This window comes from Salvelinus namaycush, chromosome 13 (genome assembly GCF_016432855.1).
Source record: "Salvelinus namaycush isolate Seneca chromosome 13, SaNama_1.0, whole genome shotgun sequence".
NCBI lineage: Eukaryota > Metazoa > Chordata > Actinopteri > Salmoniformes > Salmonidae > Salvelinus > Salvelinus namaycush.
Genome location: NC_052319.1, coordinates 37,046,855 through 37,061,593, shown reverse-complemented (window position 1 = coordinate 37,061,593; position 14,739 = coordinate 37,046,855). Strand labels below are relative to the sequence as shown.

At 42.7% G+C, this 14,739-nt stretch overlaps 1 protein-coding gene across 1 annotated transcript in view; it reads left to right on the top strand.

The window, feature by feature from the left end:
• Positions 1–829: 829 nt before the first annotated feature.
• Positions 830–14,739, top strand: part of inpp4aa (inositol polyphosphate-4-phosphatase type I Aa) — a 30,631-nt gene continuing 16,721 nt past the window's right edge. Inside the window, 8 exon segments of the mRNA XM_039006470.1 lie at positions 830–932; positions 1,083–1,127; positions 7,273–7,391; positions 9,881–9,997; positions 10,396–10,475; positions 13,590–13,698; positions 14,078–14,168; positions 14,429–14,576. Coding sequence (XP_038862398.1) covers positions 830–932; positions 1,083–1,127; positions 7,273–7,391; positions 9,881–9,997; positions 10,396–10,475; positions 13,590–13,698; positions 14,078–14,168; positions 14,429–14,576 — 812 coding nt within the window.

Genomic DNA, 14,739 nt, shown 5'->3' with positions numbered 1-14,739 from the left:
CATGTGTTAGCACTTTTACAGACAGAGAGTCGAAATCAGCCACCCCAGGGCACAGACAATTATGGAGTTTTTCCATCACTGTGTTCCTTCTTCCACCAATCACTCACTGTTGTCAGATGCTTTCTTTTTGGAAAACCCAAAGATTCCTAGAACTTCCCACACATTCCCTGGAGCACAGTGTCCCTCCGGGCCCTGAAGCTTGGAGTTGTTCCTCTCAGCTCTCACATCACTTCATGAAAGTTTCCGAGCTGTTGAATATTTCATTAGGTTGTTAGGAATCAGGAACAAGGATTATAGAGGAACACCAACTCTGAGGCCAGAATGGAAAGCCAACTTTAAAGTATAGATGTAAGACTACTTTAAAGCATAGATGTTGATGTAGGATTGAGCTGAATAGTACATAAGAGGGGCAGCTGTGTTGTGGTGACATTGTGCTACTCATGACACTGTTTAGCGACAGTTCATGTGCCTCACCTTGATTCAGCAGAGTGGGAAGGGTCATGTAGATAACAAATAAAGATCAGGTGAAGTGTATGTCCACCATCCACTCCAACCATTCTGTTTCTATGGTGACGGTGGCTAATACCTTTGTTGTCATTATCTCTCTTTCCCTCCAGCTCCATCGCTAAGAGACCAGAGACTGAAGAGACCGTCACACAGGAAATGATCATTCCAACACACACACAGGGATCTGATCTGAAGAGAGTGTTTGTGTGAGGAGGGTGTGTGGTGTGTGTTCTTAACCCCCTCCACCCCTTACCCAGAATCCTCTTCTCCAACCCCTCAGACTTTACCCCCCCGACCCCTAACCCCTGACCCCCAAGCCATGATGTCGGGGAAGGGGAAGGTTAGCCCGCGTCACCGGCCATGGTCCGTGTACCGGGCTAACACCTTTGACCTCTCTGCTGAGATGATGGGGCTGACACTGGCAGGTAAGGGCCCGGTTACTATAGTTACCGTAGTTAGAGTATTTCTTATTGCCCACTGAGTTGATGCAGGATGTCAAAATAAGCATGTGCATAATCTTGCCTTGTTAGTCACTGTAGCTGTAGTAAAGAAACAGTTTCTCTGTGTTGTTGTAGGTAACAGTCAGGACCCAGATGAACCGGTGTTGGAGTTCAGCCTGGGTGAGTGTTGTGATGCTGAAGTCAACTTCTCACTGCTGTTCAATTGTCTTTGATATATACAGGGCATTCAGAACGTATTCAGACCCCTTGACTTTTTCCACATTTTGTTAGGTTACAGCCTTATTCCAAAATCTACACACAATAGCCCACAATGACAAAGTGAAAACAGGTTTTTAGAAATGTTTGCAAATTTATTAAACATTAAAAACAGAAATACCGTATTGACATAAGTATTCAGACCATTTGCTATGAGACTCGAAATTGTGCTCAGGTGCATTCTGTTTCCATTGATCATCCTTGAGATGATTTAAGTACACCTGTGGTAAATTCAATTGATTGGACATGATTTGGAAAGACACATACCTGTTTATATAAGGTCCAACCGTGGACAGTGCCAAACCAAAAACCAAGCCTTGAGGTCGAAGGAATTGTCTGTAGAGCTCAGAGACAGGATTGTGTCGAGGCACAGATCTTGGGAAGGGTACCAAAAAATGTCTGCAACATTGGAAGATCCCCAAGAACAGAGTGGCCTCCATCATTCTTAAATGGAAGAAGTTTGGAACCACCAAGACACTTCCTCGAGCTGGCCGCCCGGCCAAACTGAGCAATCGCGGGAGAAGGGCATTGGTCAGGGAGGTGACCAAGAAGCTGATGGTCACTCTGACAGAGCTCCAGAATTCCTCTGTGGCGATGGGAGAACCTTCCAGAAGGACAACCATTTCTGCAGCACTCTACCAATCAGGCCTTTATGGTAGAGTGGCCAGACGGAAGCCACTCCTCAGTAAAAGGCAAATGACCGCCCTCGTGGATTTGGCCAAAAGACACCTAAAGATTCGTCTGAAGGAAACCTGGCACCATCCCTACGGTGAAGCATGGTGGCAGCAGCATCATGCTGGATCATGCAGGATGTTTTTCAGCGGTGGGGACTGGGAGACTAGTCAGGATCGAGGCAAAGATGAACAGAGAAAAGTGGTCCACTCCGCTCTACACCACGCTGACCTAACCATAACGCTCTACACCACGCTGACCTAACCATAACGCTCTACATCATGTTGACCTAACCATAACGTAACCATAACGCTCTACACCACGCTGACCTAACCATAACGCTCTACAGCATGTTGACCTAACCATAACGTAACCATAACACTCTACACCATGTTGACCTAACCATAACGTAACCATAACGCTCTACATCATGTTGACCTAACCATAACGCTCTACACCACGTTGACCTAACCATAACGTAACCATAACTCTCTACATCATGTTGACCTAACCATAACACTCTACACCAGGTTGACCTAACCATAACGTAACTATAACGCTCTACACCATGTTGACCTAACCATAACGCTCTACATCATGTTGACCTAACCATAACCTAACCATAACGTAACCATGACGCTCTACAGCATGTTGACCTAACCATAACGTAACCATAAAGCTCTAACCCATGTTGACCTAACCAAAACGTAACCATAACGCTCTACACCATGTTGACCTAACCATAACGTAACCATAACTCTCTACATCATATTGACCTAACCATAACGCTCTACATCATGTTGACCTAACCATAACGTAACCATAAAGCTCTACATCATATTGACCTAACCATAACGCTCTACACCATGTTGACCTAACCAAAACGTAACCATAACACTCTACATCATGTTGACCTAACCATAACGTAACCATAACGCTCTACATCATGTTGACCTAACCATAACGTAACCATAACGCTCTACATCATGTTGACCTAACCATAACACTCTATATCATGTTGATCTAACCATAACGTAACCATAACGCTCTACATCATGTTGACCTAACCATAACACTCTATATCATGTTGACCTAACCATAACGTAACCATAACGCTCTACATCATGTTGACCTAACCATAACGTAACCATAACGCTCTACACCATGTTGACCTAACCATAACGTAACCATAACGCTCTACACCATGTTGACCTAACCATAACGTAACCATAACGCTCTACACCATGTTGACCTAACCATAACGTAACCATAACGCTCTACACCATGTTGACCTAACCATAACGTAACCATAACGCTCTACACCATGCTGACCTAACCATAACGCTCTACACCATGTTGACCTAACCATAACGTAACAATAACGCTGTACACCATGCTGACCTAACCATAACGTAACCATAACGCTCTACACTACGCTGACCTAACCATTACGCTCTACACCATGTTGACCTAACCATAACGTAACCATAACTCTCTATACCATGTTGACCTAACCATAACGCTCTACACCATGTTGACCTAACCATAACTCTCTACACCATGTTGACGTAACCATAACGTAACCATAACGCTCTACACCATGTTGAGCTAACCATAACGCTCTACACCACGTTGACCTAACCATAACGTAACCATAACGCTCTACACCATGTTGACCTAACCATAATGTAACCATAACTCTCTACACCATGTTGACCTAACCATAACGTAACCATAACTCTCTACACCACGTTGACCTAACCATAACGCTCTACACCACGTTGACCTAACCATAACGTAACCATAACGCTCTACACCATGTTGACCTAACCATAACGTAACCATAACGCTCTACACCATGTTGACCAAACCATAACGCTCTACATCATGTTGACCTAACCATAACGCTCTACACCATGTTGACCTAACCATAACCTAACCATAACTCTCTACACCATGTTGACCTAACCATAACGTAACCATAACGCTCTACATCATGTTGACCTAACCATAACTCTCTACACCATGTTGACCTAACCATAACGTAACCATAACGCTCTACATCATGTTGACCTAACCATAACACTCTACACCAGGTTGACCTAACCATAACGTAACCATAACGCTCTACATCATGTTGACCTAACCATAACTCTCTACACCATGTTGACCTAACCATAACGCTCTACATCATGTTGACCTAACCATAACGTAACCATAATGCTCTACACCATGTTGACCTAACCATAACGTAACCATAATGCTCTACACCATGTTGACCTAACCATAACGCTCTACACAATGTTGACCTAACCATAACGTAACCATAACGCTCTACATCATGTTGACCTAACCATAACGTAACCATAACTCTCTACACCACGTTGACCTGACCATAACGTAACCATAACTCTCTACATCATGTTGACCTAAACACAACGCTCTACACCATGTTGACCTAACCATAACGTAACCATAACTCTCTACACCACGTTGACCTGACCATAACGTAACCATAACTCTCTACATCATGTTGACCTAAACACAACGCTCTACACCACGTTGACCTAACCATAACGTAACCATAACTCTCTACACCACGTTGACCTAACCATAACGTAACCATAACTCTCTACACCATGTTGACCTAACCATAACGTAACCATAACGCTCTACATCATGTTGACCTAACCATAACGTAACCATAACTCTCTACACCATGTTGACCTAACCATAACGTAACCATAACTCTCTACATCATGTTGACCTAACTATAATGCTCTATACCATGTTGACCTAACCATAACTCTCTACACCATGTTGACCTAACCATAACGTAACCATAACTCTCTACACCATGTTGACCTAACCATAACGTAACCATAACGCTCTACACCATGTTGACCTAACCATAACTCTCTACATCATGTTGACCTAACCATAACGTAACCATAACTCTCTACATCATGTTGACCTAACCAAAACGCTCTACATCATGTTGACCTAACCATAACTCTCTACATCATGTTGACCTAACCATAACGTAACCATAATGCTCTACACCATGTTGACCTAACCATAATGTAACTATAACGCTCTACACCATGTTGACCTAACCATAACGCTCTACACCATGTTGACCTAACCATAAGGTAACCATAACGCTCTACATCATGTTGACCTAACCATAACGTAACCATAACGCTCTACACCATGTTGACCTAACCATAACGCTCTACACCATGTTGACCTAACCATAACGTAACCATAACGCTCTACATCATGTTGACCTAACCATAACGTAACCATAACGCTCTACATCATGTTGACCTAACCATAACGTAACCATAACTCTCTACACCATGTTGACCTAACCATAACGTAACCATAACTCTCTACACCATGTTGACCTAACCATAACGTAACCATAACTCTCTACATCATGCTGACCTAACTACAACGCTCTACATCATGTTGACCTAAACATAAAGCTCTACACCATGTTGACCTAACCAAAACGCTCTACATCATGTTGACCTAACCATAACGTAACCATAACTCTCTACACCACGTTGACCTAACCATAACGTAACCATAACTCTCTACATCATGTTGACCTAACCATAACTCTCTACACCATGTTGACCTAACCATAACTCTCTACACCATGTTGACCTAAACATAAAATAACCAACACACTCTACACCACTTTGAACTAACCATAACAGACCCAACACACTCTACACCACGTTGACCTAACCATAACGTAACCATAACGTTCTACACCATGTTGACCTAACCATAACTCTCTACATCATGTTGACCTAACCATAACTCTCTACATCATGTTGACCTAAACATAAAGCTCTACACCATGTTGACCTAACCATAACGTAACCATAACGTTCTATACCATGTTGACCAAACCATAACTCTCTACATCATGTTGACCTAACCATAACTCTCTACACCATGTTGACCTAACCATAACGTAACCATAACTCTCTACACCACGTTGACCTAACCATAACGTAACCATAACTCTCTACATCATGTTGACCTAACCATAACTTAACCATAACGCTTACACCACGTTGACCTAACCATAACGCTCTACACCATGTTGACCTAACCATAACGTAACCATAATGCTCTACATCATGTTGACCTAACCATAACGTAACCATAACTCTCTACATCATGTTGACCTAACCATAACGTAACCATAACTCTCTACATCATGTTGACCTAACCATAACGTAACCATAACTCTCTACAGCATGTTGACCTAACCATAACGTAACCATAACGCTTACACCACGTTGACCTAACCATAACGCTCTACACCATGTTGACCTAACCATAACGTAACCATAACGCTCTACACCATGTTGACCTAACCATAACTCTCTACACCATGTTGACCTAACCATAACGTAACCAACATGCTCTACACCACGTTGACCTAAGGTTGCTGGATCGAATCCCAGAGCTGGACAAGGTAAAAATCTGTCGTTCTGCCCCTGAACAAGGCAGTTAACCCACTGTTGCCCGGTAGGCCGTCATTGTCAATAAGAATTTGTTCTTAACTGACTTGCCTAGTTAAATAAAGATTACATTTAAAAAAATATGAAAACACACCCAAGACCTCCGACTGGGGCGAAGGTTCACCTTCCAACAGAACAATGACCCTAACCATATAGCTAGAACATTGGAGGAGTGGCTTCGGGACAAGTCTCTGAATGAGTGGCCCAGTCAGAGCCCGGACTTGAACCAGATGAACATCTCTGGAGAGACCTGAAAATAGCTGTGCAGCGACGCTCCCCATCTAACCTGACAGCTTGAGAGGATCTGCAGAGAAGAATGGGAGAAACTCCCCAAATACAGGTGTGCCAAACTTGTAGCATCATACCCAAGAAGACTCAAGGCTGTAATCGCTGCCAAAGGTGCTTCAAGAAAGTAGTGAGTAAAGGGTCTGAAGACTTATGTAAATATTTCCGTATTTAAAAAAATAAATAAAATTGCAAACATTTCTTAAACCTGTTTTTGCTTTGTCATTATGGGGTATTGTGTGTAGATTGATGAGGGGAAAAAACTATTTAACAAATGTTTTAATAAGGCTGTAACGTAATAAAATGTGGGAAAAGTCAAGGGGTCTGAATACTTTCAAAATGCACTGTACATACCCATTGATTATTGAAGAGTATAACTTATTAATGACTTATGAGGTTAGTACAACTATCTTTCCTATCATAACTCAAACTCTAAAGTTGTATTGCTCTGTCTATGAATGTAATAGTGGTTACAACTTACATTTCCCCAGCTCCATCTCTCAACATTGTGCCATCAATGTTCATGTCCTATGTTGTATTCCCAGCCTGCAGTGAACTGGTCACACCAGCGTTTGAGCGTAAGCCAATCAGCTTTGTGGCGGTCAGCTGTACAACTCCTCCCCAGGCCTTCTGGACCAAACACGCTCAGACAGAGATCATAGAGGTAGGACCACACCACTTTGACCTCCCAAAACGTAACCAACGTTGACCTAACCACAACGTAACCAGACTGCTCTACACCACGGTGACCTAACCACAACATAACCATAAATCTCTACACCATGTTGACCTAACCATAACATAACCATAAATCTCTACACCACGGTGACCTAACCATAACATAACCATAAATCTCTACACCATGTTGACCTAACCATAAAATAACCAACACACTCTACACCACTTTGAACTAACCATAACAGACCCAACACACTCTACACCACGTTGACCTAACCATAACGTAACCATAACGTTCTACACCATGTTGACCTAACCATAACTCTCTACATCATGTTGACCTAACCATAACTCTCTACATCATGTTGACCTAACCATAACGTAACCATAACTCTCTACACCATGTTGACCTAACCATAACGTAACCATAACGCTCTACATCATGTTGACCTAACCATAACACTCTACATCATGTTGACCTAACCATAACGTAACCATAACGCTCTACACCACGTTGACCTAACCATAACGCTCTACATCATGTTGACCTAACCATAACCTAACCATAACGTAACCACACTGCTTTACACCACGATGAGCACTGCCAATTCTCACACATTGGCCATGAGACACGCATTTGACCCTCTTCTCACGTACACACGCCACACCTCATATCTCACGCATTGAAAAGTACTGCATTTATTTGTTTAATTATTCCATTGTATAGTCAGTGTGATAACTTTTCAACTGAGTTCCAAATCATGTAGAAATCAAAGCATCTGCGCCTGCAATTTAACATCACGACCTTTATCATTGTCTTGTCCTGCCACAGCACTGTGAACCACGACACATTCAAGCATATGATTGGTCTAGTTATGTAAAGGATCAAGGGGATTGGATGTACGTTTTAAAGAAAAGGTTAGAGTGGATCTGAATGGAGAGAGAGAACGTTCTCCACTGAGTTTATACAACTGTAAAAAGAGCACCACGGTAGACCTGTTTTATCTACAATGTTTTGGCTGTGACAACGAAACGACAGCAGACAGACCTACAGTTTGTTTTAACAGGGAAGTTTGGTAGGGTGACCTGATGTGTAACTATGAAAATCATTTTGTCAAACAGATTGTGAAACCAAAAGTGTAAGTTTAATTCTAGAGGTAGGACAATGCATAGAAAATCATTTGGGTAGAGTGTAGGAGCAGATTTATGTCATCTAGTCTTCAGGAGATTTTATTGGCTATTTACTTGATTTAGTCTGATCAGTGGAACAGTTCTCATTCTTAACGATGGGCTAAAATATAGGGTAATTACTGTGTTTGTCAGCAACAACACTACTGCTATTCCCCACACTTATTCAAATGTTCCACTTCTTCCCAATTCTGCCAGTGGAATCACATATTTGAAAACTGATATGCCTATTTGTGTCATTGAAAATGAATTAGATGAGGCTATGTATTTTTGCAGCCATTCATGGACAGTTGTGAATAAGTCATACAAATAAGCATTGGATATTAAATGCTCCAGGCCTCATCATTTTTGTTACTTTTGAGTATTGTGCACATGCTAGGCAGAGATGGTAGGGGGACTCAACTCATAAATGCATCATATCTTATGCAGAGTAAGATGATGGCAAGGATCTTCAACTCGTAAACCACCTGAAAATTGATATTCATTAGATTTTTTTTTTTAAGTTTGGGTGATTTTCAGAATTGTTATAACAAGAAAATTTTTCAAACACCCAGCACTTGGGAAACATAGATTGGGGGTGGCCAACCCTCCTGGAGAGAAAGCAGGATTTTCATCTATCTCTATTTTAAAGAGAGTTCGCCCAAATGACAAAATACAAAATGTTTGTGTCCTTACCTTGAAAGCAGTCTATGAACAAGGAGACTGCAATCTATGATTTGGTTCCCCACTGCCATCAACCATTAATATTAGTATTTCCTGTGCAGAGCCTTGGTATAGTGGTGACAATCCCTGGTATGTCTCATACAACTTTCCACCTGAGAACAGGGATCCTGCTTCCAACCTTCCCACTGTTTCTAGCATTTGCCTGTCTCATTTAATTACTGTCTGAATAAAGTGTCAAACCACCAAAAAAGTATGTTAAAAAAAATATTAGCATACTTTACATTTCATCCCCCAAAAATCTCAAAGTAACAAAGTCATTGAATTTTGAATGTTCATTTAATGTTCAAAGCATCCTGAATACACATAATTTCCTACCCTGGTCATAGGCGTAAGCCATTCCAAAATATATAGCATTGTCGGTAATGAGCTCCTATCTAGGGATTGTGCCAGGGGGAAATGAAATTCACATAGCAAATCTCACTCCAAGCTTTCTTCAAAAGTTGGCAGCCCTGGCCAAACTGATTCATCACAAAAGTCCCCCTCTCTTTTTCCCCCTCTCTCTCTCTCTCTCTCTCTCTCTCTCTCTCTCTCTCTCTCTCTCTCTCTCTCTCTCTCTCTCCATAGGGTACCAGTAATCCTATCTATCTGAGTAGTATAGCATTCTTCCAGGACTCTCTGATCACTCAACAGACGCAGGTCAAGCTGTCTGTGTACGACGTCAAGGACCGCTCCCAAGGCACGGTACGAAATATCCCCCACTGTGACTACTGCAACTTCCCCATTACAGTCAACTCCCCAAAACTCTTCAGCTCCAAACTAACCAAACACTCCACCCCGAGAAATACCTACTGGACTCTAATAGTGATATGTGTGTTTGATTGGGTGTCAGATGTACCTACTGGGCTCTAATAGTGATATGTGTGTGTAATTGGGTGTCAGATGTACCTACTGGACTCTAATAGTGATATGTGTGTTTGATTGGGTGTCAAATATACCTACTGGACTCTAATAGTGATATGTGTGTTTGATTGGGTGTCAAATGTACCTACTGGACTCTAATAGTGATATGTGTGTTTGATTGGGTGTCAAATGTACCTACTGGACTCTAATAGTGATATGTGTGTTTGATTGGGTGCCAGATGTACCTGCTGGGATCAGCCATGTTCCCAGTTAAGGAGCTTCTGCAGGACAAACACCACAGACTCCACCTAACCCTCAGGTAACTCACACACGCATGCACGACACAAACACAAACATACAGTGCAAGTATTCAGACCCCTTGACTTTTCCATGTTGTTACGTTACAGTCTTATTCTATAATTGATGACTTAATTTGTTTCCGTCAAAAACGGATTTGTATAAATTTTTGCAAATGTATTAAAATAAAAAAGACGGAAATATCACATTTATATTAGTATTCAGACCCTTTACTCACTACTTTGTTGAACCACCTTTGACAGCGATTCTTGGGTATGACACTACAAACTTGGCACACCTGTATTTGGGGAGTTTCTCCCATTCTTCTCTGCAGATCCTCTCAAGCTATGTCAGGTTAGATGGGGAGCGTCGCTGCACAGCTATTTTCAGGTCTCTCCAGAGATGTTCGATTTGGTTCAAGTCTGGTCTCTGGCTGGGCCACTCAAGGACATTCAGAGACTTGTACCGAAGCCACTCCTGCGTTGTCTTGGCTGTGTGCTTAGGGTCGTTGTCCTGTTGGAAGATTAACCTTCGCCTCAGTCTGAGGTCCTGAGCGCTCTGGAGAAGTTTTTCATTAAGGACCTCTCTGTACTTTGCTCCGTTCATCTTTCCCTCAATCCTGACTAGTCTCCCAGTCCCTGCCGCTGAAAAACATCCCCACAGCATGATGCTGCCACCACCATGCTTCACTGTAGGGATGGTGCCAGGTCTCCTCCAGATGTGATGCTTGGCCAAAGTGTTCAATCTTGGTTTCAACAGTTGGTCTGGCCTGAGGAAGGAAGACCATATCGGTAGTTTGAGTCGTTTTATTAATTCAGACCATATTATCTGATTTGAAGATGTAGGCCTACTCTGGTTTCAATCTTGGTTTCAATCTTGATTTCAGCATGGTCTGAGACCTTTAGGTGCCTTTTTGCAAACTCCAAGCGGGCTGTCATGTGCCTTTTACTGAGAAGTGGCTTCCGTCTGGCCTGATAAAGTACTGATTGGTGAAGTGCTGCAGAGATGGTTGTCCTTCTGGAAGGTTCTCACATTTCCACACTGGAACTCTGTCAGAGTGACCATCAGGTTCTTGGTCACTTCTCTAACAAAGGCCCTTCTCCCCTGATTGCTCAGTTTGGCCAGGCGGACAGCTCTAGAAAGAGTCTTGGTGTTTCCAAACTTCCTCCATTTAAGAATGATGGAGGCAATTGTGTTCTTGGGGACCTTCAATGCTGCTGAAATGTTTTTGGTACCCTGCCCCAGATCTGTGCCTCGACACAATCCTGTTTCAGAGCTCTACAGACAATTCCTTCAACCTTTGTCACGATCTTGGAAATGAGCGGACCAAGGCGCAGCGTGAGTATAGTTCCACATATTTATTTAAGTGAAACTAACAAAACAAAATAACAAAACTTACAAAGACCGTGAGGACGTAGTGCCCAAACACACTAACAAACAATCAATATCCCACAAAACACAGGTGGGGAAATAGCTACCTAAATATGATCCCCAATCAGAGGCAACGATAAACAGCTGCCTCTAATTGGGAACCACATTAGCACCAACATAGAAATACATATACTAGATCACCCCCTAGTCACGCCCTGACCTACTACACCATAGAGAACCAAGGACTCTCTATGGTCAGGGCGTGACAACCTCATGGCTTGGTTTTTGCTCTGACATGCACTGTCAACTGTGGGACCTTATACAGACAGGTGTGTGCCTTTCCAAATCATGTCCAATCAATTGAATTTACCACAGGTGGACTCCAATCAAGTTGTAGAAACATCTCAAGGATGCTTAATGGAAACAGGATGCACTTAAACTCAATTTCGAGGCTCATACATAAAAATTCTAAAGACCTGTTTTTGTTTTGTCATCATGGGGTGTTGTATGTAGATTGATGAGGGAAAAAATGTATTTAATCAATTTTATAATAAGGCTGTAACATAGCAAAATGTGGAAAAAGTCAAGGGGTCTGAATACTTTCCGAATGCACTGTAGACACAAACACACGTAAAATACCCACATTTTGCGGGACATTCACAGGACAGTGTAACCAATATGAATACATTTGTTTGGCAGCACCCCCCCCCCCCCCCCACCCCCCCCCCCCCCCCCCTAATTTGGATATTTACTTACTTTTGTAGCTCTTCGTTAGATGCACACTTTTTGTAAGTAGGCTTAGTTAACTGTCCTCTCCAAGTTAATCTGGAATTTAGCCTGAAAGGCTTTGACAAATGTGATTGGGTGGAGAAGAGCCCTAGGATGATGCCCAAGTTTCCGACGTGTAATTCCGAGTTGGATGACCGTTCAAAGCTCTTTTTTCCAGTTGGAGCTTGTTTTTTCTAGTTCCGAGTTGTCTCAAATGCACCGTACGTCTCCTCTTGCGCTGCACAGAATATCATATCTCGACAACGATTAGAGAAGTGTTTAACCAATAGGCTTATCTACCACATCCTTATGATATAGGTTATATCAGGGCTCTCTAACCCTGTTCCTAGAGAGCTACCGTCCTGTAGGTTCATTCCAACCCTCATCTAGTGCACCTGATTCTAATAGTTAGCTGGTTGATAAGCTAAATCAGGTTAGTTACAACTTGGAGTAAAAACCTACAGAAGGGTAGCTCTCCACGAACAGGGTTGTAGTGAAAACCTACAGGAGGGTAGCTCTCCACGAACAGGGTTGTAGTGAAAACCTACAGGAGGGTAGCTCTCCACGAACAGGGTTGGTGAGCCCTGGGTTATATCTTGTCATAAGCGTAATGTGACTGGAAAATATTCAGGTTAGAATTTAAATTCTCATGAAATGAATGGGAAGACTAAAGTACGGGATACAATGTTGGTGTTTTAATTGAAAAAATGCGGGACATGATAGTTTGGTTGCAGGACGTGGGGTACAAAATTGACAAAATACAGGACTGTCCCACACAATCCGGGACTTGTGGTCACCCTAACACACACACACACACACACACACACACACACACACACACACACACACACACACACACACACACACACACACACACACACACACACACACACACACACACACACACACACACACACACACACACAGACACACACACCCTCCACATACACCCTCAGCTATTGTTATACAGCAGACATCTATTACTAATTGCCTCCAGGTCAGCGGAGAGCGAACGCATGGGCAACATCACCATCATCGCCTGGCAGATAGAAGAGAGGACAGAGCAGAGAGCCACCGCGGCCCGGCAGGACACTATCAATGGCAGGGTGAGTAGCCTGCTCTGGCCTGGTCTGCCTGAGGAAGGAATACCGTATTGGTAGAAATATGTGACTTAATTTGAGTCGTTTTATTAATTCAGACCATATTATCTGATATGTTTGAAGATGTACCACAGACTGTAGGCCTACTCTGGTAAATGTTTGTTTATTTGTTGGATTATTCTTTAGCAACGTTTCCCATTCCCCTCTCATATTGCTTTCACCTGTCTGGTCAGTGGACTAGAAGGACAAGGAGAAAGGTTAAATCCACATGGTAGAAACTGGGATGTTTTACTTTCACTCAGCCAGTCTGTTCAGCTCACTGGTCAACTGAAAGGTGTCCATGGTGAATCAAACAGTCATGATGTCATTTCCCTGTGTGTCTCAGATGATGCTTCAAGTGGATGACAGCCTGACCGAGTCAGTGAACATCAGGGCCAAGTCTGCGTCTCTGTGCAAAGACACACTGCTGAAGGCTGGTGAGTGTGTTCCAGTGTGTGTCAGTGTGCAATTCTCTATTGGAAAGTGTGTGTTTGAGTGAGACTCCTTCATTATTACTAGCGTACAGAGAGTTTACATTGAGAGTTCCTACAGATTTAGGAATTATGACTGACTGACACTGATTTATTCGTTGATTGATTTGCTAATTGATTAATTGATAAATGCATTTATTACATTCTGTAATGAATGACTATATTGATTGCTCGATGTTCTGACTGGTGTGTTGCTGTGCTGTCAGTGTTTGGGGGCACCATGTCTCGTATGTATCGATTCCCCACCACGGATGGAAACCACCTGAGGATCCTAGAGCAGATGTCTGACAGCGTCCTCTCTCTACACATCCCTCGACAGTTTGTCAAACTACTGCTGGAGGAGGATGCTGCCAGGTACCGCAGAATACTATGTGTGTGTGTGTGTGTGTGTGTGTGTGTGTGTGTGTGTGTGTGTGTGTGTGTGTGTGTGTGTGTGTGTGTGTGTGTGTGTGTGTGTGTGTGTGTGTGTGTGTGTGTGTGTGTGTGTGTGTGTGTGAATGCATGCTTGTGTGTGTGC